Genomic DNA, 25718 nt, shown 5'->3' on the forward strand with positions numbered 1-25718 from the left:
CGCCCCCCTCCCCCAAGTGGTGTTCTTTTTTATACAAAATCAGCCTTGATAGTACAGTGGTCTAAGCAGCCTGTTATTAACACAGCTGCCTGCAATTACTGCTGGTTCGAATCTCTCCAAGACTCAAGGTTGACTCAGCCTTCCATCCTTTCTAAGGTAGGTAAATTGAGGACCCAGTTTGTGGGGTCAATAAGCTGACTTTGTATAAATATACAAAAGTATGAAGACTATTGCTTAACGCATTGTAAGCCGTCCTGAGTCTCCGGAGAAGGGCGGCATATAAATCAAATTTTTAAAAAAAAATTGCCCCCACAATCCGGGTCCTCATTTTACCTACCTCGGAAGGACGGAAGGCTGAGTCAACCTTGAGCCTGGTGCGATTTGAACTCACGGTAATTGCAGGCAGCTGGTGCTACTTAACAGCACTTTAGTCCGCTGCGCCACCAAGGCTCTTTTGTAAGATGGGTGGACTTCACCGTCTGAATTCTGGGAGTTGAAGCCCACCCGTCTTAAAATTGCAGAGTTTGAGAACCGCTGCTCTGGATCAAGCCATCATCTCAAGCTGCCTAACAAACTGCCTTTCTTTCTTTGCACCGTGCAATAGAAAAGACAACAGCTGTGCTTTGTCGACTTGAGGTTTAAGGTTTTGTTAAGGTCCGTCGAGTGGAAAGGGAACCACAGGGTCAAAAGTCCAGCTGTCCAGCTGTGGGTTGGTAGCCAGGGCAAAAAAAAAAAAAAAAAGGAAATGCCACAGGAAGTCAGGGGAGTCATTAGCAATTTGATCCCAGGTCAGTGAGCCAGACTAAGGCTTGGAAGAAGGGCAAGTGATAGCAAGTGTCTCGTGACATCATTGTTGTACAAAGGGCCTAAATGACCCCATTTACGACAATGACATTGTGACTCACAGGAGGTAGTCATGTGTTTTTCAGGATCCTATGAGAGGAAGGGCCTCAGTATTTTCAATTACGTGTTTCCCCCAAAATAAAACCAGGTGTTCTGTCCCAAACCACACGCACACACACCAACAGACGTTCAGGAGTTAAAAACCAAACCAGCCGGCAAAATCCTTTTCCTTTAAGATAATGGAACTTGGCAACAACCTAGTGGCTGCCTGCCAAGAGTTTATTATTTACAAAGAGGAGAGATAACGTCTCCCCACTTCTGATACATCAAAAGAAACAGCTCAATAATTACGGAGGTAATCAAGTCCAGAGATAATCCAGCAAAGTCTAGCAAAAAGTCTGGCAATGCAGAATGGCGTGGAAGCTTTCAGCTTTGTTCGTCACAAGGTTTGACTGGCCACCACGCTCCTTTTTATACCCTGTGGGGTGTGGTCCAGTGACTCAGCCTAATCTCGGGCACACCTTTTCTTCTGTTGCACGCGCTTATCTCTGCGACGCTGGCGTGGATCCAGCCAAGACTCATTACCCTCATTGTCCATCTGTGGCTGCGTGGACGTGCTTGGCCCCGGTCCTATCTCTTGCTCTTCGGTGGACACCGAGGGTATTGCCAGAGAGGAGGGTCCTGGAGAGGCCTTGCCAACTCCTCTTCTTCACTCTCGGAGTCCTCTCCTGCCGATGACACAGGCTCAGGTAACGGAGCCACAACACCAGGTCTTATATTAAGATGTATTAGGGCTTATTTTCTTGTTAGGTCTTATTTTCAGGGAAGTACGGTGTTGTTGGTTTGCCATTACAACCGCAAACACCCCCTCCCCACAATGTCCTTCAAAAGGACTTTGAAGGTCTTATAGTCTGTCCAGCTACTCGAGCAGGAGATCCCATACCGTTTCAGACAAATGGTTTTCTGGTCTTTCTTTTTTTGAAAGCCTTCAGTGATGGAGCCACCCACAACTTCTGGAGGCAAGGAGTTCCATTGGTTTAATCGCTCTCATCGTTCAGAAGTTTCTCAGTTCTAGGTGGCCTCTCTCACCTTGGTTAGTGTCCATCCATTGTTTCTCGTCTTTCATTAGGTTGGGCCCCCTCTTCTTTGTGGTAGCCCCTCAAATATTGGAAGGCTGCTATCATGTCACCTATGTCCTTCTTTTCATTAAACTAGACGGAATGGACTGGAATGGGATGGAATGGACTGGAATGGGATGGAATGGAACGGAACGGAACGGAACGGAACAGAACAGAACAGAACAGAACAGAACAGAATAATTGAATTGAATTGAATTGAATTGAATTCTTTATTGGCCAAGTGTGATTAGACACACAAGGAATTTGTCTTGGTGCATATGATCTCAAGAAGAAAGGAATAGAATACAGTAGAGTAGAGTAGAGTAGAGTAGAGTAGAGTAGAGTAGAGTACAGTAGAGTACAGTAGAGTACAGTAGAGTACAGTAGAGTACAGTAGAGTACAGTAGAGTACAGTAGAGTGGAACAGAACAAAACAGAATAGAATTCTTTATTGGCCAAGTGTGATTGGACACACAAGGAATTTGTCTTTGGTGCATACGCTCTCGGTGTACATAAAAGAAAAGATACATTCCTCAAGAATCATAAGGTACAACCCTTAATGATAGTCATAGGCTACTAATAAGCAATCAAATCATACTAGGAAATAATATCAATATAAATCGTAAGGATACAAGCAACAAAATTCAGTCATACGGTCATAATTGGGAGGAGATGGGTGGTGGGAACGATGAAAAGATTAATGGTAATGCAGACTTAGTGAACAGTTTGACAGTGTTGTGGGAATTATTTGTTTAGCAGAGTGATGGCGTTCGGGAAAAACTGTCTTTGTGTCTAGTTGTTCTGGTGTGCAGTGCTCTATAGCGTCGTTTTGAGGGTAGGAGTTGAAACAGTTCATGTCCAGGATGTGAGGGGTCTGTAGATATTTTCACAGCCCTCTTTTTGACTCGTGCAGTATACAGGTCCTCCATGGAAGGCAGGTGATAGTAATTGTTTTTTCTGTAGTTCTAATGATCCTCTGAAGTCCGTGTCTGTCTTGTTGGGTTGCAGAGCCAAACCAGACAGTTATGGAGGTGCAGATGACAGACTCATAACTATTCTTCGTATGTTTTAGCCTCCAGCCCCCCTAATCATCTTTGTGGCTCTTCTCTGCACTCTTTTCTAGAGTCTCAACATCTTTTCCATACTGTGGTCACCAGAACTGGATGCCGTTTTCTAAGCTCGGTCTTACTTTGGTCTTACTCTGGTCAGCCGAAGAAGGAATCTTCTTAATGCATTTGGTTGCTTATGAACCCTTATCCTAGAGTGACGGGAAACAGATCTTCAGCTTTGGCTGGGCCGCCTTATCCATGCGTTCAGCTTGGCTAGAGAAGCCAACAATTGTTTGAATAATTCACAGAGGAGGAGTTGAAAGCAGCCCAGAGCAGCCTTTGATGCTTGTAGATTGCTCATCAATCATCCATCCCATATAATACTCAGGCTAGAAGCTTTTAGCAAAATGTACTTTACGGCACGCGGACGTGCATCTCCGTTCTTCTACTGCTCGCGGCAATCCTCAAAGGTGAAGGATCGTAACCTTCACCTTTTGAGTTGGCTGGAGTTGGAGTTGGTGGGTTTCACATTACGTTACTACCGGTTTGCCGCGCGCATACTCACTTCGTGCACGGTTCACGCATGTGCGTGCCCGTTTCATGTGTGCGCCTGCCTTCCATACATGCATTCAACACTGCCTTTCTTGATGGGGATCTTTTTCCACTCAAGAACATGCAGGCCGTCCTCGACTTACGACCACAAGGGAGCACAGAATTTCTGTCGCTGAGCGAGACAGTTATTAAGTGAGTTTTGTCCCATCTTACGACCTTTCTTGCCCCAGTTGTTCAGCGAATCAGTGCAGTTGTTAAGTTAGTAACACGGTTGTTAAGAGAATCTGACTTTACTCGTCAGAAGGTTGCAAAAGGAGTTCGCATGACCCCGGGACACTGCGACTGTCATAAATACGAGTCATTTGCTACATGTCTGAATTTTGATCAGGTGACTGGAGGGGGGATGCTGCAACGGTTGTAAGTAACAGTTGATAAGTCACTTTTATCAGTGCTGCCGTAACTTCGAACGGTCACTAAATGAACTGTTGTAAGTCAAGGACTATCTAGACCAGCGTTTCTCAACCTTGGAAGCTTGAAGATGGGTGGACTTCAACTCCCAGAATCCTCCAGCCAGCGCTGCTGGCTGGGGGATTCTGGGAGTTGTAGTCCACCCATCTTCAAGCTACCAAGGTTGAGAAACACTGGTCTAGACTAACAAGTTTCATTTTTTTTCCACCTCGGGCACAAAGTCCAGAAATGGTTTCCAAGTAAAAAGAAAAGTAATTGTGTTTTTTCCCCCCTTTATAATCAAAACAGTCAGTTTAGCCGTCTCTTCTAACTCCCATCAACTTTGGCTAAGTTGTAAGTCAAGGACTGCAGGTCGTCCTCCACTTACAACGGCTCATTTGGTGACCAAAGTTACAACAGCCCTGTAAAAAGGGACCTACAAACTTTTGTCGCACGCCTGAGTTCATCCTATTTCCCCAGACTGAGTCTGCCCCATGGAGAGGAGGAGATGACCAATTAAGATGCAGCCTGGATCGGCACAGTCAAACCTCCTTCCTATTGTTAATGGGGGCCCCATAAATGCAGCTGGCGGGAGGGAGGGGAGGCCGGGTGATGTGTTAAGGAAACAGACTCATTGAAGCTAAGTCAGAGGTTACTCACTCGCTCACTCACTGGACTTTTTCAATTCCTCTTTTATTAAGAGGCAGCTGGCTTGTTGCAAAGTCCGAGGGGGCCGTTTGGTGGGGGGGCCCACAAAGGTCCAACTGGCCATTTTAGGTGACTACTCTTAATTTTTATATTTTATGTTGTTATTATTTCATTTCACTTCACTTCATTTGATCTTATTGTACTTTTTATTGTAGTGTGTTTTATTTTATTATTTTATTTTACCGTATTTTTCGGAGCATAAGACGGCTCCGGACTACAAGACGCACCTACCTTTTTTGGTGAGGAAAAGAAGAAAAAGAAATCTGCCTCTGCCTCCCAGCAATTTTGCCTCCTTGCAGCAAACAGCCTGCTTTACTTTCATTTTCGTTTTCAGCATAGCTTGATTAGCCCAAGAAAAAAAAAAATTTGCTCCCAGCAATTTACCTCCTTGCAGCAAGCAGCAGTGGCCGGTGCAAAACAGCTGAGAGTCGGGAAGCCGATCCAAAGGACAATCAACTTGTGCTAATCAGGCTGTGCTGAAGCTGAAACGAGCTGTTTCTTCTTGCTGTTTGCTGCAAGGAGGTAAACTTCTGGGAGGCAGAGGCCAAAGGGTGGGGGCCAGTGGGTGGGTGGGGCTACATTCGGTGTATAAGACTCACCTAAATTTTCACCCCCTTTTAGGGGATAAAAAGGTGCATCTTGTACTCCGAAAAATATGGTATATTTTACTTTTTTTATATTTTATTTGTTTATTTTTATTTTATCCAAGCTTTATTATTTTTACTAACTCATGGGTGGCAAACACATATAATCCTCCTTTCTCCTCCTCTTTTCCAACAACCCTGTGAGGTAGGTTGGGCTATGAGGGAGGGAGGGAGTGGCCCAAAGTTACCCAGTCCATGTCACACCAAAGGCGGGACTAGAACTCACCATCACCTGGTGATTGGCCCGAAGTCACCCAGCCAACTTTCATGCCTAAGGCTGGACTAGAACTCACCATCTCCTAGTGATTGGCCTGAACTCACCCAGCCAGCTTTCATGCCTAAGGCTGGACTAGAACTCACCATCTCCTGGTGAAGTCACCCAGCCAGCTTTCATGCCTAATCCGGAACTAGAACTCACCATCTCCTGGTGAAGTCACCCAGCCAGCTTTCATGCCTAAGCCAGAACTAGAACTCACCATCTCCTGGTGAAGTCACCCAGCCAGCTTTCATGCCTAAGGCTGGACTAGAACTCACCATCTCCTGGTGAAGTCACCCAGCCAGCTTTCATGCCTAAGCCGGAACTAGAACTCACCATCTCCTGGTGAAGTCACCCAGCCAGCTTTCATGCCTAAGCCGGAACTAGAACTCACCATCTCCTGGTGAAGTCACCCAGCCAGCTTTCATGCCTAAGCCGGAACTAGAACTCACCATCTCCTGGTGAAGTCACCCAGCCAGCTTTCATGCCTAAGCCGGAACTAGAACTCACCATCTCCTGGTGAAGTCACCCAGCCAGCTTTCATGCCTAAGCCGGAACTAGAACTCGCCTTCTCCTGATTTCTAACCTCGCGCCTTAACCACTTAGACCATTCTGGCTCTTCCCGCCAACATCCCGGCTCGTTCATCCCTTTCGACAGGCCGGTAGGTCGTGTCTCATCTAAGTTCAGATCCCGTATTATTCTCCGACAAGAACGGATCCTGAATCCAAATTCCATGTTGTCCTCCAAAACATTGTTTATTTCTTTCACCGTCAGCCCATCAATATGCAGAGGCGGGAAGGTGCTTTGCAGCCCAGGGAACAACGTCAATAAAGTCGTTCTTACATCCTGCACCGCAAACGATAAAACCGAAGCTTTTCTTTTGTAGGATTTGCACCTCTTCTCTGAGCCTAGCCCGAACGCACATAACGTTTGGCCAAATTTACTGGGAAAACAGCCTGTCTTTGTGTCCCACTGTTTTTTTTTTTTTTCCAAGCAAACACACCTGAAACGCGAAATAATCCAAGGATGTGAAGAGCTCATTAGTACACAAAGCTTCAGCAGCTCCTGTTCTCTGGGCAGGAGCTGATAATGGGGAATATAAATGGCTGAGTCACCAGAAGCCCTTGTTAATTGTGGTGCCTGGTTCTCCGTGCAAAGAACGAGATAAGAGCCTTCAAAGGGCTTGCCCTAATCTTCTGCCAAGCCAGCGTGGCAGGATCTCTCTCTCTCTCTCTCTCTTTCTTTTTTTTAAACTTTTGTTTTAATAGCCAGATGGTTGTCTGTCTGACCTCTCAATAGCCCAAGGACCAGACAGGAAATTGGCTTTGGGATGACTTGCACCACAAGTCCTGCGACTTTCTGATAGAAGAGAATATTTGTAGCTCAGGGTTGAACTGGGAGGGTCCTTAGTGCTCTCTGAGCTGGGTGGTTTTCTTGCAGACGTTTCATGACCCAAGTAGGTAACATCATCAGTGCTAGAAAGGAGTTGGGTTTGTGGAGGGGAGGGAAGGAGGGAGGGAAAGGAAGGAAGGAAGGGAGGGCTGTGGGGGTCCTTGGTACTCTCTGAGCTTGGTGGTTTTCTTGCAAACGTTTCATGACCCAACTAGGTAGCATCAACAGTGCTGGAAGGGAGTGGGGTTAATGGAGAGGATTACAGATTAACAGAGTTGGAAGGGACCTTGTAGGTCATCTAGTCCAACCCCCCACCCCACCCAAGCAAGAGACCCTACACCATTTCTGACAAATTGCAGTCCAATCTCTTCTTGAAAGCCTCCAGTGATGAAGCTCCCACAACTTCCAAAGGCAACTTCTGGTTGATTGTTCTCACTGTCAGAAAAATTCTCCTTATTTCCATGTTGAATCTCTCCTCATTCAGTTTCCGTCCATTATTCCTTGCCTGGCCTTCGGGTGCCTTGGAGAATAGCTTGACCCCCTCTTCTCTGTGGCAGCCCCTCAAATATTGGAAGACTGCTATCATGTCTCCCCTGGTCCTTCTCTTCACTAGACAAGCCATGCCCAGTTCCTGCAACCGTTCTTCATATGTTTTAGCCTCCAGTCCCCTAATCCTCTTTCTTGCTCTTCTCTGCACTTTTTTTAGAGTCTCAACATCTTTTTTATAGTGTGGTGACCAAAACTGGATGCAATACTCTTAAGTGTGGTCTTACTAAGGCTTTATAGAGTGGTATTAGTACCTCAATTGATCTTGATTGTATCCCTCTGTTAATGCAATTTAGGATTGCTTAGGAGGAGGAGGAGGAGAAAGACTGTGGGATCCTTGGTGCTCTCAGAAATTGGTGATTTTCTTGAAGACGTTTCATGACCCAACTAGGCAAAGTCATCAGTGCTAGAATGAGTGAGGAGGAGGAATATAGAAGGACTAATGTACAGTCCTTGGTGCTACCTGTATTCTGTCTGAGGGAAAGCTTACCCCGTTTCTCCCGTTTTCAGTTGTCGCTCCTCCATTCTAGCCTCGTTACTCTTTCCGTAAGACAGGAAAAGGACCGTGGTGTGTCCCACACATTGACCCGCTCTTCCTCCCCGTTGATTGTGGGAAGATATCGGGTGACCTTTCGAGAGTCCTTTGGCCGATCCACCGTGGCCAAGAGATATTTATCGTAGAACTTCCTGGCATCTTTAGGTCAACCCAAGGTTTGGCTGGCAGGAGATTGTCTCCCATTCTTTTAAGGGTTTCCAAGCAAGCTTCGGAAAAGGCAGGGCGTCCATTCACCCCGATTTCCATTCAAAGCTATTTAAAGGCCGCTCGGCTCTCTTGACTTCTGTGACAATGGATGTAGTGTGATTGCATAAGACGTCGTGGCGTTATTGTTCCTTCGCCGGCAGATTTTGACAATTCGGTTTTTGTTTTTTTGAAGAGAACACAAAACAATGTACGCCATGTTCAAGAGTAACGAGGTGAGGACTTATGGGTGGAGGTGATTCGAATTCAGATTCTTCTCAAGAGGCCAGAAGAAGTCCCAACTCCTTTATCGCAGGGGTCTCCAATCTTGGCAACTTTAAGACTTGTGGACTTCGACTCCCAGAATTCCTCATCCAGCTTTGCTTTGCTCCCAGAATTCTGGGAGTTGAAATCCACAAGTCTTAAAGTTGCCAAGATTGGAGACCCCTGTTTTATAGGACAGGACAGAATCAGTGAAATGAGAGTAGAGTAGAGACGAATTGAATCGAATCATAGCTGCTGGAAGGAACCTTGGAGATCTTCTAGTCCACCCCTGCTCAGTTACCATTCCGGATAAATTTTCTCCCTTCCTCTGCCCGGTTCTATTCCATTTGTGATGGAGTCTTGTAGGACAAAGCTACCAATCGTATGTTTTTGAAAACCTCCAGTGATGGAGCAACCCACACCTTCTGGTGGCAAGTTGTTCCACTGATGAATTGTTCTCACTGTCAGGAAATCCCTCCTTAGTTCTAAGTTGCTTCTCTCCTTGAGGAGTTTCCATCCGTTGCTTCTTGTCCTGCCTTCAGGTGCTTTGGAAAATAGGTTGACTTCCTCTTCTTTGTGGCAGCCCCCCAAATTTTGGAAGATTGCTATCCTGTCGCCCCTAGTCCTTCTTTTCACTTGACTAGTCAAAGCCAATTCTTGCAACTGTTCTTTGTCAGGCTGGCCTGACCTACTCTTTTTAAAAAGAATTGTTTTTTTAAAATTAGGAGTTTTAATATAGGGTTTTTAACTATGGGCCAAATTGATTTAATTGGATTTTAATATTGTTTTAAATTTTGTATCTGTGTATTTTATTTGCTGGCTGTTCACCGCCCCGAGTCCCTCGGGAGAGGGGGCGGTATATAAATATAATAAACTAACTAACTAACTAACTATATGTTTTAGCCTCCAGTCCCCTAATCACCTTCGCTGTGGCTTTCTGTTCATTTCTTGTGTTTCTTTAAACAGGACGTTCATACACAATCTATTTAACCAGATCAGTTACATAAATGCATTCATACAACGTGCTAACTTGGTTAATATTTATCTTAGCGTGGCTCAGTTTGTTGACAGAATATATTGAATCAGATTAGAATATATTGAATCAGATTAGACATATTAATCACTCACAGTATCACAGTAGCAGCATCCACCAATCACCTGATCCGCATTGGCGACCTCTCCAGCCGTTTTCTGACAAGCCAAGTCGATAGGGGAAACCAGATTTAGGCTAGAATAGAATAACAGAGTTGGAAGGGACCTTGGAGGTCTTCTAGTCCAACCCCCTGCTTAGGCAGGAAACCCTACACCACTTCAGACAAATGGTTATCCAACCTCTTCTTAAAAGCTTCCAGTGTTGGAGCATTCACAACTTCTGGAGGCAAGTTGTTCCACTGGTTAATTGTTCTAACTGTCAGGAAATTTCTCCTTAGTTCTAAGTTGCTTCTCTCCTTGATTAGTTTCCACCCGTTGCTTCTTCTTCTACCCTCAGGTGCTTTGGAGAACAGCTTGACTCCCTCTTCTTTGGGGCAGCCCCTGAGATATTGGAAGACTGCTATCATGTCTCCCCTAGTCCTTCTCTTCATTAAACGAGACATACCCAGTTCCTGCAACCGTTCTTCATATGTTTTAGCCTCCAGTCCCCTAATCCTCTTTGTTGCTCTTCTCTGCACTCTTTCTAGAGCCTCCACATCTTTTTTTACATCGTGGTGACCCAAACTGGATGCAGGATTCCCAGTGTGGCCTTACCAAGGCATTATAAATTGGTATTAACACTTCACGTGATCTTGATTCTATCCTTCTGTTGATGCAGCCTAGAACTATGTTGGCTTTTTTGGCAGCTGCAGCACACACGTTTGTTTAAGCACAACACGAGCCCTTTAACAACTTCAGGGCTTCACTTAACAACCGCCTCGCTTAGCCGTAGAAATTCTGGTTGTAAACCGAGGACCTCCTGGATTGAAAACCCAAGGAAGAGAAACATTGCCGCCACCACTTCCTCCCATCTCCTGTCTTTTCCACTGAGCTATTTTAATAGTCCCATGATTGGGGAAATTTAAAAGGACATTTTATTTTATTTTATTTTATTTTATTTTATTTTATTTTATTTATTTTATTTTATTTTATTTTATTTTATTTTATTTTATTTTATTTTATTATTTTATTTTATTTTATTTTATTTTATTTTATTTTATTTTATTTTATTTTATTTTATTTTATTTTATTATTTTATTTTATTTTATTTTATTATTTTATTTTATTTTATTTTATTTTATTTTATTTTATTTTCCCTGCTGGGATGGCATGGAGCGATTCAGATCAAACGACGTAATGTGGAGAAAGGGCATGGGTTCGCTTCCTGGGAGCCCCCCACAGGTTCTCAAAATGAATTGTTTTGGGTGGGTGAGTGAGGGGAGAAACCATCTGCTTTGGACCTTTAAGGCTCCATCCATGCCGAGATGAGAGCATCAGGGACCTGCTGAGAATTTGGATTGTGATCCGTGTTCTTTTTCCTGTCCGACAGTTTCTGCGCCAAGCTGCATCTCTCTCTCTCTCTCTCTCTCTCTCTCTCTCTCTCTCTCTCTCTCTCTCTCTCTCTCTCTCCTCCTTCTCTCTCTCTTGTCTCCTCTGTGTGTGTGTGTCTCCTTCTCTCTCTCGTCTTCTCTCTGTCTTCTTCTCTCTCTCTCTCTCTCTCTCTCTCTCTCTCTCGTCTCCTTCTCTCTCTCTCTCTCGTCTCCTCTGTGTGTGTGTGTGTGTGTGTGTGTGTGTGTGTCTCCTCTCATCTTCTCTGTCTTCTTCTTTCTGTCTCTCTCTCGTCTCCTTCTCTCTCCTTGTCTCTCTCTCTTTCTCTCTGTCTCCTCTCTCGTCTTCTTCTCTGTCTCCTTCTCTCTGTCTCTCTCATCTCCTTCTCTGTGTGTGTGTGTGTGTGTCTCGTCTTCTCTCTGTCTCTCTCGTCTCTCTCTCCTTCTCTCTCTCTTTCTCTCTGTCTCCTTCTCTCTCGTCTTCTTCTCTCTGTCTCTTGTCTCCTTCTCTCTCTTTTTCTCTCCTTCTCTCTCTCTCTCTCTCTGTGTCTCCTCTCTCTCTCATCTTCTCTCTGTCTCATTCTCTCTCTCTCTCTCTGTCTCCTTCTCTCTCTGTGTGTTCTTCACTCTCTCTCTCCTTCTCTCTCTCTCTATCTCCTCTCTCTTTGTGTGTGTGTGTCTCCCTCCCTCCCAAACGCTTGTGCGTATTTTCCAGGCTTGGCCGGAAATCTGGTTTTGTTTTTTTTTGTTTTTTTTAAGGAAAAGCCAGAATGGAGCAGAAAACTTTGGGGTGTGTTTTGTCCTGCCTGTCCCTATCTTACAGATGGGTGAGAAGTTGGCCGGTTTTGGGTGTTTCCTTGTTGCATCAGCTCCGTTCTCTATGGGAGGGTCTACTTGGACCCAGCTTGAGGAGGAGGAGGAGGAGGGTGGGTCCTTCCTTTCCTTCCCCACCCCCGCCCCAGTTCACACAGAATTGAACACAGCAATGTGTGTTAGAGAGCAACGTAACACCTGCCGCACGTGACTTTTCTCACCAAGGTGCTAGGGAATGGCGGGCCTCGCCACGTCTCCAAGCTTCAAAGCTTTGGAAAGAGGCTGTTAGATGGGGGAGGGTGTCTCGGAGACCCCCAGTCCTTTTTAGGGGGGGGGGCTGTTTGAAATGGGATGGGGGGTTAACGGAGGAGGAGGAGGAGGGGAAGAGTAAACTGGATTCGCTTAACGTCCACGCAATTTGCTGAATAACTGCAGTGGACAACACATAAAATTGGGTACAATCCACTTAGCGACGGTAATTCTGGTCCCCGTTGTGGTTATAAGTGGAAAACTACCTTTGCTCTCTTAAATTCTTTTCTTTTGCTTGTGTGGATGAAAACTCTGAAAAGGGTAGTCCGTGTGAGTCTTAGAGTTGCCAGAATTTTGTATCCCACCTTCACCCATGTATCCGACATGCCTTCCTCCTCCTCCTCCTCCTCTTTTCCTCGCAACAACCGTCCTGTGAGGTGGGTTGGGCTGAGAGAGGAGGACTAACCCAAGGTTCACCCAGCCTCTTTTCATGCCTACACCGGGACTAGAACTCACCGTCTCCTGGCAATCGGCTCAAAGTCACCCAGCTGGGTTTCATGCCTAAAACAGGACTAGAACTCGCCGTCTCCTGGTGATTGGCTCAAAGTCACCCAGTCAGTTTTGATGCCTAAGACAGGACTAGAACTCACTGTCTCCTGGCGATTGGGACCAAATTACCCAGCCGGCTTTCATACTTAAGGCGGGACTAGAACTCACCGTTTCCTGGTGATTGGCCCAAAGTCACCCAGCTGGCTTTCATACCCAAGGTGGGACTAGAACTCCCTGTTTCCTGGTGATCAGCCCAAAGTCACACAGCAGCATTTCATACCTAAGGCAGGACTAGAACTCACCAACTTTGGCTTTCTAGGTTGGTGCCTTAACCACTAGACCAGTGATGGCTAACCTTTTTGCCATCACGTGCCAAAAGCAGGGGAAGTGCAGGGGGGGGGCATGCCCACACCCATAATTCTATGCGCCCTGCTCTCCCATGCATGCATGCACGACATCACCACTCCCCCCACTTTTGGCATGCGATGGCACGGTGGGCCCGTTTTTTGCCCTCCGCAGGTTCCAGAGCATTTCTAGGAGTCTGGGGAGGGTGAAAACGGCCTTCCCCACCCCCCACCCCCCGGAGGCCCTCCAGAGGCCGGAAACGGCCCATTTGCCGACTTTTGGTGGGACCGGAAGGCCTGTTTTTTGCTCCCCCCAGGCTCCAGAGCCTTTCTAGGAGCCTGGGGAGGGCAAAAACGGCCTTCCCCACTCCCCCGAGGCCCATTGGAGGCTGGAAACAGCCTGTTTTCCTACTTCTGGTGGGCCCAGAAGGCCCGAAAATGGAGCTGAGCTCGCGTGCCCACCAATATGGCTCCATGTACCACCTGTGGCATGCGTGCCATAGGTTCGCCATCACGGCACTAGACCAAACTACCATCCTCAGCATCCCCCTTTCGGGACCAGCCCCCCACCTTTGCTATTTCTGCCCTTCGGCTTTGCCGTTCTCTTCCCTGCTATTAATAGCGCCTTGTCACAGACGGAGGAAGGGCCCTGGGTGGGAAATGTTTGGGGACGGGCGGAGGCTGCGACCACAGGAAGACTCTGGCGGCTGGGGAGGAAGTGTCCCGTTTCCCCCCCCCCTTTGGTGTTCCCATTCCACTCGTCCTGAAATAGCCAAAAATGGGCCTTGAAAGGCCCCTTGCTTGCATGGCTTGGCATTCTGCACATGCCTCCCGGTTCTCCAGCTCTTTGATCGGCGACAGTCGCGGCCGCTTTGGCTCAGGAACACGGTGCCAGGCGCGTTAAACGGGCATCCGGCTTTCCCGTCGCTGGATTTTGGCAAACCAGGATGGAAACCTGAGGATGTTTGCTGAGCTGGGAATTTGGGAGGCACTAAAAAAAAAATGAAGAACCCTGAAAGAGGAAACTTTTGGGAGTAGCTTGGCCTTGAATTTAGGACAAAATTGCCGGTAGTCCTCGATTTACGACCACAATTCCCGTTGCTAAGCAAAGTATTTGTAAAGTGAGTTTTGCCCCCATTTTATGGCCTTTCTTGCCACAGTCATTAAGCGAATCACTGCGGTTGTTAGGTTAGCCACCCGGTTGTTAAGTGAGTCTGGCTTCCCCGTTGACTTTGCTGGTCGCAAAGAAGGTCGCAAAAGGGGATCACGTGACCCCGGGACACTGCAACTGTCATCAATATGAGTCAGTGGACAAGAAGCTGAATTTTGATCACGTGACCGTGGGGGAATGCTGCAGTGGTCGTTAAGTGTAAAAATGGTCATAAGTTGCTTTTTCAATGCCGCTGTAACTTCGAACGGTCACTAAACAGACCATTGTAAGTCAAGGACTACCTGTATACACTGCTCTGGGTGGGTTTTGTATAGTGAGCCCCAAAGCATTGTAAAGAAACGAAAATAAATGATCCCTTGCCTCCCTAGCTTCTTCCTGCTTGGCATGGTACAGGCAATCCTCACTTAGGGACCATTCGCTTAACGACGGTTCAAGTTACATTTTAGGGAAAGCCGCTGGGCCATGAGCCTCCCCTTCAAACTCTAGCAGCTGCTAAGAAAGGAGGATATTTGTAGCTCAGGATTAACATGGGGGGTCCTTGGTGCTCTCTGAGCACGCTTGTTTTCTTGGAGACGTCTCATGACCCAACTAGGTAACATCATCAGTGCTAGAAGGGGGTGGGGTTTGAGAGGAGGAGGACTGTGGGGTCCTTGGCGCTCTCTGAAGTTGCTTGTTTTCTTGGAGACGTCTCATGACCCAACTAGGTAACATCATCAGTGCTAGAAGGGGGTGGGGTTTGGGAGGAGGAGGAGGACAATTGTGGGGCCCTTGGCGCTCTCTGAAGTTGCTTGTTTTCTTGGAGATGTCTCATGACCCAACTAGGTAACGTCATCCGTGCTAGAAGGGAGTGGGGTTTCAAAGAAGAGATTGGACAACCATTTCTCTGAAATGGCATTGGATTTCCTGCTTGGGCAGGGGGTTGGACTAGAAGGCCTCCGAGGCCCCTTCCTGTTATTCTATTATTAACAGGTCTGGGGCTGGGCTGCATGTGGGAAACCCGCGACCTCTTTCTAACTCCGGTCTCTCTCTTAGGGGGCCTATCAGGAGTAACCGCTGATTCTTCATCGCCACCTCCAACCAACCGGGCTGTCCATTCTGTCACCGACGTTTCTCCTTCCGGCGTTAAATCGGACAAACTGACCGTCTCGACTCTCAGTTCACCAGTAGAGGCGCCCACTAGCAAACCTACAGCTTTGCCAACCTCCCCCACTTCTCCAGGTGTGGTGAAACCATCCAAGAAACCTACAGTGGAGACTTCCGTCAAACCCACCACCCCTTCTGTGCCCACGAAGCACGGAAAAGCTACCACCGCTGCCGCCACCACCGTCATCGCTGCAAATACAACGGCCTCGCGGGCAACAGTGTTGGCTCCGGTGTCGCCTACCAACCATGCCACTTCTTTGCGGGGGGTTGCTGCGAAAGACCTCAGCTCCACCAGCGGGCCGACCACGGTGACCCTTTCTCCCTCCTCGCCTTCCTCCATAAGTCCGGTCGGGCCCACAGGTACGTTGCCAGTCTCTCTCTCTGGATTATAATTTCCCCTAATCCAGGGATCTTGAAATTTGGCAACTTTAAAGACTTGTGCGATTCAACTCCCAGAATTCCCCAGCCAGCCATGGCAGCAACTTTAAGATTTGTGGACTTCAACTCCCAGAATTCCCTAGCCAGCCATGGCAACTTTAAAGAGTTGTGCCCTACTTGTACTCTTCAACTCCCAGAATTCCTTAGCCACCCTTAGCAACTTTAAGATTTGCGGACGTCAACTCCCAGAATTCTCTAGCCAGCCTTAGCAACTTTAAGATTTGTGGACTTCAACTCCCAGAATTCCCTAGCCAGCCTTAGCAACTTTAAAGAGTTGTGCACTACTTGTGCTCTTCAACTCCCAGGATTCCTTAGCAACTTTAAGATTTGCGGACTTCAAATCCCAGAATTCCCTAGCCAGACATGGCAACTTTAAGATTTGCGGACTTCAACTCCCAGAATTCCCTAGCCAGCCTTAGCAACTTTAAAGAGTTGTGCACTACTTGTGCTCTTCAACTCCCAGGATTCCTTAGCCAGCCTTAGCAACTTTTAAGATTTGCGGACTTCAACTCCCAGAATTCCCTAGCCAGTCTTAGCAACTTTCAGACTTGTGCGATTCAACTCCCAGAATTCCCTAGCCAACCATGGCAGCTTTAAAGACTTGTGCACTTCAACTCCCAGAATTCCCTACCCAGCCATGGCAGCTTTAAAGACTTGTGCACTTCAACTCCCAGAATGCCCTAGCCAGCCTTAGCAACTTGAAGACTTGTGCACTTCAATTCCCAGAATTCCCCAGCCAGCATGAGGAATTCTGGGTGTTGAAGTCTGCGAGTCTTAAAGTTGCCATGGCCGGCTGAGGAATTCAAAAAAAAAAATGCCCAGATGTGTTTAAGATTCTATTTTACAAGATAGTCAAAAGAGTCATATCAGCTTCTCCATCTCCTTAGATCAGTGTTTCTCAACCTTGGCCGCCGGACGATGTGTGAAGTTCAACTCCCAGAATTCCCCAGCTCCATCAGGGAGTTAGAAAGAATTCCACAAGACAGATTATGCAGGTTGTGTCTAGGACAGGGGTGCCAAACTCAATTTCATTGAGGGCCACATCAGGGCTGTGCTTGACCTCAGGGGGGCCGGGGGGGCATGGCTGACTGGGTGGGCGTGGCCAGGTTGATGACATCACTCACTGGGTGTGGCCAATTGGGTGGGCGTGGCCAGGTTGACGCCACTCCCCAAATTACTGGCATGTTTCCTCTTTGCATTGGGTAGACGAGACCGAAGTGACGTGGGCCGGCCCCTTACATCTTCCAGGACGGTCCTGTGGGACAGATCCAAACCGCGGGCCTTGTATTTGACAAGGCCTGGTCTAGGCCATCTCACCACAGGAAAATTGTCCGCGCGGACAATTCCACGCGGGATAACAACATGATATATTTTATCCGCCGCTGTTTCTCGGATGTTATTTCCATGGACAAAAATGGAAATAATAGTGGGGAAACAGGAGGAGATAACATTTGCCGGATCGAGTTATCCCGCGTGGAATTGTCCACGGCAAGAGGTGAGTTGGCTGTGGCAAGATGACCGTGGCGGTTTGGCCACGGCAAAAGGCCCATGGTGATTTTGGCTGCGGCAAACCCATTCCGACACAAGATGTCTAAATACAATTGTGTCTTTATTCACACATAGGTGCGACAGTTCATTTAGAAGACTGTTCAAAGTTACAACATCACTGGGGGAAAAAAAGTGGCCATTTTTGACACTTATCACCATTGTAGCATCCCCGCGATCATGTGATCAAAATTCCGACCCTTGGCAACTGGCTCGTACTTACGACCGTTGCTGTGTCCCAAGGTCATCTGATTGCCTTTTGCGACCTTCCGACAGGCAATGTCAAAAGGGAAGCCCAATTCACTTAACAGCCGTGCTACTAACTTAACAGTTGCAGTGATTCCACTTAACAACGGTGGCCAGAACGGTCGTAAAATGGGGCAAAACTACTTAACGACAGTCTCGCTTGGGACCAGAAATTTTGACCTCAACTGTGGTCGTAAACCGAGGACTGCCTCTATTTCCTTTTCTTCATCTATGAAAAGGAAGTTCCAAATTTTTGTCAAAGTGACTCCAAGAAAACACTGCATCCGCCGTGATTCACTCAACAACGGTGGCAAAAAAAGGTCATAAAATGGGGCTTAACAAATGTCCCATTCAGCAACGTAACTTTAGGGCTCAATTGTGGTTGTAAGTCGAGGTCTACCTGTCCTTTTTTTTTGTTTTGTTTTGTTTTCTCTCAACAGTGAAAAGCCCAGGGTCTCCATTCACTTCTGCAAAACCTTCATCCGTGCCTGGAATTGTCAGTGGTCCTACAACCTTAGCAACCGACACGACTGCCAAAGCTGCAACAACAAGCAAGGATAAATTCTCGACGTCGCTCACCTCGCCCAACACAGTGGTGACAATCGCGATGCCCAAACCTTCAGGGTCTTCCAGACGCTCCATGCTTGATTTCTCAAGTAGCGGCTCTTCGACTCACCCAGAATTGAAGACGACGCCTCCGGCTTTGTTCCCGGGGACCACAACTCCTCCGGTGTCTCATGTCCCCTCTCCTTCCAGCCAGACGAACCTGAGTTCGGTGCAAGGCCAGACTAAGGTAAACAGATGGCCGGGGTACCACTTGGTGAGACTTGAAAAACGGATGCATGTAGACAAGGCATGGAAATGTCATTTGGTCTCGCGGTGAAGGCTGCAGGGCTAGAAACCAGATCTTTGCTTCGTTTTTTGTTGTGGCCCAACCGAATACGCACTCACACCCCTCTGCCTTATTTTTTTCCCCCAGATCGTTTGTGTGAATAACATGCCCCCGAAGGAGAAGGCGAACATTCTCACCTTAAATGCATCACGGCCTTGTGTAAGTATCTCCTCAAAGCACTTGGATATTATAGCTACCGTATTTTTTGGACTGTAAGACACACCGGAGTATAAGACGCACCAAGATTTCGAAGAGGAAAACAAGAAAAAAAAATAGTTTTTGCCCTCCCCGGCCCCCAGGAACATTCTGCAGGCCTCCCAAAGCCTCTGCGTATCCCATTTTTGCAAAAAACGGGCCCGTTTTTGTGAAAATCGGGGCCATTTTTGGCCTCCCAAACCCCCCAAGGGACTCTCAAAAGTCTTCTCTAAACACCACAATTTGAAAAAGGTGAATTCTTCGGTGTTCAGCAGAGGTGGGGATTCACTTACCTTCCTTACCGGTTTGCGAATGTGAGCAAGCGAACCGGCCGAACCAGACAGAACCGGCTGAATCCCCCCACTGATGCTCACCCTTCCTTATGCTCCGATTCTCACAGCCGTACGTTACTGCTAGGAATTTTGACTTGACGATTTTTGTCGGCAAGGGGATGTCTCTGCTTTTTAACATGCCGTCTTGGTTTGCCATAGTTTTCCTCCCGAGGATCCGGCATCTTTCAATTTCATGGCTGCATTTGCCATCTGCAATGATCTCTGAGCCCAAGAAAATTAAATCTGTCACTGCTTCCATTTCTTCTCCTTCTATTTGCCCGGGAAGTGATGGGACTGGATGCCACGATCTTAAGTTTTTTTTTAATGTTGAGTTTCAAGCCAACTTTTGCACTCTGTCCTCTTTCACTCTCATCAAGAGGCTGTTTAGTTGGGTTTGTCTTGTTTGGATATTTTAAAGTAGATATTGGGTATGTCTAATTTAATGAAAAGAAGGTGTAGGGGAGACATGATAGCCGTGTTCAGATATCTCAGGGGCTGCCCCAAAGAAGAGGGAGTCAGCCTATTCTCCAAAGCACTTAAGGGCAGGACAAGAAGCAACGGATGGAAACTAATCAAGGAGAGAAGCAACTTAGAACTAAGGAGAAATTTCCTGACAGTGAGAACAATTAACCAATGGAACTACTTGCCTCCAGAAGTTGCGAATCCTTCATCATTGGAGGTTTTTAAGAAGGGACAGGACAGTCACTTTTCTGAAATTGCATAGGGTCTCCTGCCTGAGCAAGGGACTGGACTAGAAGATCTCCAAGGTCCCTTCCTATTCTGTGAGTTCCTTTTCATTTTCTGCCATTTCTTCCTATTAATCAGCAACGGTCCAATAAAGAGTCATCAGAAATAGAGTAATAACATAACTGTTGCAAACTGTATTTGAATCCTTCCTATTCTATTTATACCGCCGTTTCTGTTTAATCTTTTTCTATAAAAAGCCCTGAGCATTCGTTCTCCTCGTATAAGCAATTTTTAAGATTATTGTCGTCAGTCGAAAACACATTGAATAGCACAACAAATAGCAGCCCATTATTTTAACTATTATTCTGTCGTCTTCTTCCCTATGATCCTTAAATTCCTTTTTTTTAAAAAAAAAATTCTGTCTCCTTTCTCATACTCTCTTTGTCTCTTCTCTCAAAATTCTCAGTGTCTTTGTCAAGAATCCTTTGTAAATTCAGTGGGGCTTATTTCAGTAAATCTCTTTTGTACTCCCAGTGTTAAAAATAAACTGCCCGCATCACTTTTCTGGTTTATTATTTGCATGTCTTCTTAAATTATGGAATCTTCATCCAGCGCCATTTGTAAAGTCATAATTCCATCCCTTTTCTTGTAACTCATTTTTGAAACCACCCGCAAGTCAGTGTCAATTTTATTCAATGGAACTCGTTTCTCTTCAGTGACACTTTTTGATTTTTCTTCAAATAAAACTTCCTCTCTTTTAAGGTAGCTCTCTGCTGCCCCCTAGTGTCAACCTTCAAAGTCGCCTTACCAAGCCGATTCAGAGTATAAACAAAAATATTTTCCCACGAGAAAGGATCCTTTCAATTAACTTCAAAGTCTTGCATCAAATCCATCTGAGCCCTTAATCCGTTTAAAGCCAATGTTAATCTTCCTTTTACTGTATATTCCATTGTTGTTACAAATTTTTAAACTTGCCTTTAAACTTTTTTTTAAAAAAAAAAGGATTTTAAAAAAAAGACTCATCTAGTGATTTGAATGGAACTTCCCAGTTTGAAGATTGTCAATTTTTTAAAAAAAACGGGGGGGGAGGGGGAGGGGGAAATATTAAACCTAAAATGATTAGGAGGTGAAGCTCGGTCAAACGTAAAGACTCGACCTAAAACAGGACTCAGCATCCTTAAACACTCAAAGAGCCACAAAGGTCCTAACCGGAGGCCCGCGTTCAGTTCTGGAGCCGACTGGAAATCTGGTTCCCCCATCATAGTCTCCTCCTAGGGTGGCATCCTTTTTCCTCTACCTGTCCTAACCAAAAGCCCTATCAATTGTGGAGCCAACCAGCAACAGGTCCGAGGTGGCGCAGTGGTTAGAGTGCAGTACTGCAGCTACTTCAGCTGACTGCTAGTTCAGCAGATCAGCGGATCAAATCTCACTGGCTCAAGGTTGACTCAGCCTTCCATCCTTCCGAGGTGGGTAAAATGAGGACCCGGATTGTTGGGGGCAAAATGCTATTTAGTATACTGTCTTTGGTGTAAGCCGCCCAGAGTCCTCGGAGAGTGGGCGACATAGAAATATGAATAATAAAATAAATAATAAAATAAAACGGGGAGCCGCAGCAGAGGATATCCTAATGGATATTTTACTTCCAAATATACCCTAAAAAAATAAACCTACACAAAGCTGGTTTGACTTGAAACCCACTGGGTTGAAAAGGGCAAGGAATCTCTCGTCTGTTTCTCTTTCCACCCGTCTCCCTGGGTTCGGTCCCTGCTTTGTTGATTCAAGTGCCATGACCTCATTCCGCAGAGGGATGTTAGTCTTGGATTCCCATCAGGATGTTAAATTGTTGAGCTTGTTCAATAATGGGAAATACTTCAAAGGTCAGTGTTTCCCAACCTTGGCAACTTGAAGAGGTGTGGACTTCAACTCCCAGAATTCCCCAGCCGGCCTATCTGCTTTTGTCTGTCTGTCCACCTGCCTGTATCAACGGAGGTCATGGTGACTCTTCTGGTTGGATTATCACCTCCCAGGTCCTTCAAACCCCCTGTTCTTCTTCCTACAGAACAGTTTGGAGGGAAGCTCATTGAAAGAGGCTCTTATGGAGATGCTTTGCAAAGCGTTGAAGCCCAACTACAACCAGGAGCGAGATGACTGTACGATTTGGCTAGCTTCAGACCCGGAGGATCTGAAGAGAGTGGCTGTGATCAAAATATCTGTGCAAAGTAGGTGTGGTTGTTACTCCTGAGTAAGACTTAGACAAAAGCTGAGAGTCTTGGCCTCCTTGTAGGAAGAGCTCGCACTGGGAAAATACCTGAGAGCGCCTCGTTCTCCTGTCCTGGCCACTTTTTTACAGAAGCACGATTGAGAGCATTTTAACAAACCGCATCCCTCTTTGGTTTGGTGGCAGCGGCACCTCAAATAGAAAGTCCATACAGAGAGTGGTGAGGACAACGGAGAACATTATAAGAAGCTTGCTTCCCATTATTCAGGATACTGCTTCTAAGCGCTATGTGCTTAGACCTCAAAGCATCATTAGAGACCGCACGCATCCACTTCACAGTCTGTTTATGTTGCTCCCCTCTGGGAGGAGGTTTCAAAGTATTTCTAGCAGGATTATCAGATTCTGTAACAGCTTCCTTCCCTATATGTATATGCCATCCGTCTGGTAAACTTGCAAGATTCGTTTCTCTCACCATGTACATGCATACATCCGGACTAGACTGTGTTATTTCTCTGTGTCATATAATATATGTGGATACATGCAGTGGTGAAATCCAATTTTTTTTACTACCAGTTCTGTAGGCATGGCTTGGTGGGTGTGATGTGGCTTGGTGGGCATGGCTTGGTGGGTGTGGTGTGGCTTGGTGGGCATGGCTTGGTGGGTATGGCATGGCATGGGAAGGATACTGCAAAATCTCCACCCTTCCCACTCCAGGGGAAGGATACTGCAAAATCTCCATTCCCACCCCGCTCTGGGGCCAGCCAGAGGTGGTATTTGCCGGTTCTCTGAACTACTCAAAATTTCCGCTACCGGTTCTCCAGAACCTGTCAGAACCTGCTGGATTTCACCCCTGGATACATGCATAATTTTGTATTTATTTATTATTCATTCATTCATTCTGTCATGGTTATGGAGTGTACATTGGAGGTGGTGACCCTTTTCAGAGATGCATGCAATGAAAATCTAATCTAATCAAAGTCTGCTTTTCCCTTCGATCCCTTTTATTTATTTTCCTTAGCACACTTTGTGGATGAGGAATTATCCGAAGTTCTGGCTGCGAAGAAGACAGAACTGGAGAAGGTAAGCAAGAAGTAGTTCTGGGTAAGGTCCAGTCTTCTGTGTTTCAAGCAGGACTTGTTGTCCTCCAAACGTTGCTGAAATACCAATTCTGATGGTCTTTGTTGGCCAGACTTGCTTGGAATTGGAGGTGAGGAACATCAGCGGGTCATAAGTGGTTCACACAAATTTAAGCCAACATCTGGAACATTGGAGAACCAAACCCTCATTCACACTTAGGTGGAAACATTTCTGCCTGGTTGGAAGAGAGCTTCACACAATTAAATCTCAGGTTAGACATCATGACGTGCGTTGACATTTAGACATCATCGTGACTTCTTATGGACACTGCTGCTGAGGAACAGGTTGAGCGATTCTCTTAACGAACAATCATTATCTTCCAAATCTTGGGGTTTTTTTTCAGCATTTGTAAATCGGGATGGAATTTTGTTTAATGAACATGGAGGAATGTGCCATTCTTCTCTTCTAGTTATTTCATCTCATGCAGGGGTGTCCAATCTTGGCAACTTCAAGTTCTGTGGACTTCAACTTCCAGAATTCCCCCGGCTGGCTGGGGAATTCTAGGAATTGAAGTCCACCAGTCTTAAAAGTTACCAAGATTGGATACCCCTGATCCAATGTAATATCAATCTTCTCAAAGTTGGTGTCCTTCAGATGTGCTAGACTATACAGTTCTCGTCATTTTCTACTCAGTCTTAGACATCGGAATTGGGGTCCTCCTGTCCTTTGGTGAGTTCTAAGTTTGAGAAGCTTACCAACAGACAGATGGGAAACCAGACAGCTGTTTAGTGAGATAATCAGGTGTCCATTCCATGTTGTCACCAGTCAGAAAAAGAAGATGACTTTTTGGATGCCCATCATAACTGCTACTGGAATCACGGCAGGTCTTCCTCTGAAGGGAAATGTTTTACCCACGTTCTGAATCAGCATATTGTGGTAGCACGTAAGACAAACCAAAAAACATAGTGAAGTGTATCCCTGTCCCATTTTTCCCAGCCCTTCATTTTAACCAAAGTTTGAGGCTCACCCCCATCACTAATGGTGATGTTGGCTTCCTCTAACCCGACATTTCACATTGGCTTGACGTGGTAAGCCTCCGACCTTGGTTCCGTGCAATGTCGAACATCTGAAAAACGTTCTTGTGCCATACGTTGTGTGGGACCACTGTGCCTATTTACAGGTAATCCTTGACTTAACGACCATCACAAGTGTCTTCCTGGATCACGTGATCACAGTTTAGGTTCTTGGACAACCGACGTGTATTTATGATTTTGTAAGTCCGGGCCGCAGGTATGGTTGTAAGTCAAGGACTACCTATAAATGAGGGGTCCTTGGTGGGTGGGTGGTCTCGGAGTTTGGTTATTTTCTTGCAGATGTTTCATTGCCCAAACTAGGTAACATCATCAAGAAGAACAGAATTAGAATTAGAATTATTAGAATTAGAAATAGAAATAGAAATAGAAATAAGAATAGAATAGAATAGAATAGAATAGAATAGAATAGAATAGAATAGAATAATAGAATAGAATAATAGAATAGAATAGAATAGAATAGAATAGAATAGAATAGAATAGAATAGAATAGAAAATATGGAATAGAATAGAATAAGGAGGAAGAGGAGGAGGAGGAGGAGGAAGAGAAAGAGGAGTGGGATGGGATAGGATAGGATAGGATAGAATAGAATAGAATAGAATAGAAAATATGGAATAGAATAGAATAAGGAGGAAGAGGAGGAGGAGGAGGAAGAGAAAGGAGTGAGATGGGATAGAATAGAATTGCATTGCACTGTGTTGCGTTGAGTTGAATTGCATTGAGTTGAGTTGAATTGCATTGAGTTGAATTGCATTGAGTTGAATTCTTTATTGGCCAAGTGTGATTGGACACACAAGGGATTTATCTTTGGTGCATATGCTCTCCGTGTACATAAAAGGAAAAAAAAATACACTCATCAAGAATCATAAGATACAACACTTAGTGATAGTCATAGGTTACTAATAAGCCATCAAATCATACTAGGAAACAAACAAAACAATATAAATTGTAAAAATACAGGCAACAGGGTTAAGTCAAGAGTGGAATAATAGAAAATACTTGTAGCTCGGATTTTATATTTTGGCCGTGGTTTGCTTTCCAAGCGGGTTTCAATTTAGTTTCTGAACGTTTCGTTACCAGACTAGGTAACATCATCAGCAGGATTGTCTCGCCCTATTCCTCTTTAGCTTACACAAGACATTTATAAGCTAAGGAGAAATAGGACAAGGTAAAATCCCTGCTGATCGTGTTACCTAGTCTGGTAACGAAACGTTCAGAACCTAAATTGAAACACGCTTGGAGAGCAAACCACAGCCAAAACATCATCACCAAGCTCAGAGAGCACCAAGGACTCCCTCATTTCAACCCGGAGCTACAAATATTCCCCTTTATTAGTACTACTTGTAAAACCCTCCTTGAAATACATAGAGAATCCACAATAGAGGTCTCTCTTGCCTGAAGCCAACCATAGAGCCACGGTGGCGCAGTGGTCAGAGTGCAGTACTGCAGGCTACTTCTGCTGACTGCTGGCTGCCTGCAATTTGGCAGTTCGAATCTCACCAGGTTCAAGGTTGACTCCAGCCTTCCATCCTTCCAAGGTGGGTAAAACGAGGATCTAGATTGTTGGGGGCAAAAGGCTGACTCTGTGAACCACTTAGAGAGAGCTGTAAAGCATTGGAAAACAGTATATATCACATTTCCCTGAAAAT

General features: G+C 45.8%; 1 protein-coding gene across 2 annotated transcripts in view; it reads left to right on the forward strand.

Moving 5' to 3' along the window:
• PODXL (podocalyxin like) overlaps positions 1 to 25718 on the forward strand; it is a 49818-nt gene that overhangs the window by 17036 nt on the left and 7064 nt on the right. For both annotated transcript variants that reach the window (XM_087873568.1, XM_087873569.1), the window contains exons 2-6: positions 15237 to 15707; positions 18017 to 18369; positions 18556 to 18627; positions 21742 to 21901; positions 22919 to 22980. In XM_087873568.1, the coding sequence (XP_087729694.1) occupies positions 15237 to 15707; positions 18017 to 18369; positions 18556 to 18627; positions 21742 to 21901; positions 22919 to 22980 (1118 nt within the window). The remainder of the gene's footprint in view (positions 1 to 15236; positions 15708 to 18016; positions 18370 to 18555; positions 18628 to 21741; positions 21902 to 22918; positions 22981 to 25718) is intronic.

This window comes from Pantherophis guttatus, chromosome 7, assembly GCF_059756535.1.
Source record: "Pantherophis guttatus breed Tessera chromosome 7, ASM5975653v1, whole genome shotgun sequence".
NCBI lineage: Eukaryota > Metazoa > Chordata > Lepidosauria > Squamata > Colubridae > Pantherophis > Pantherophis guttatus.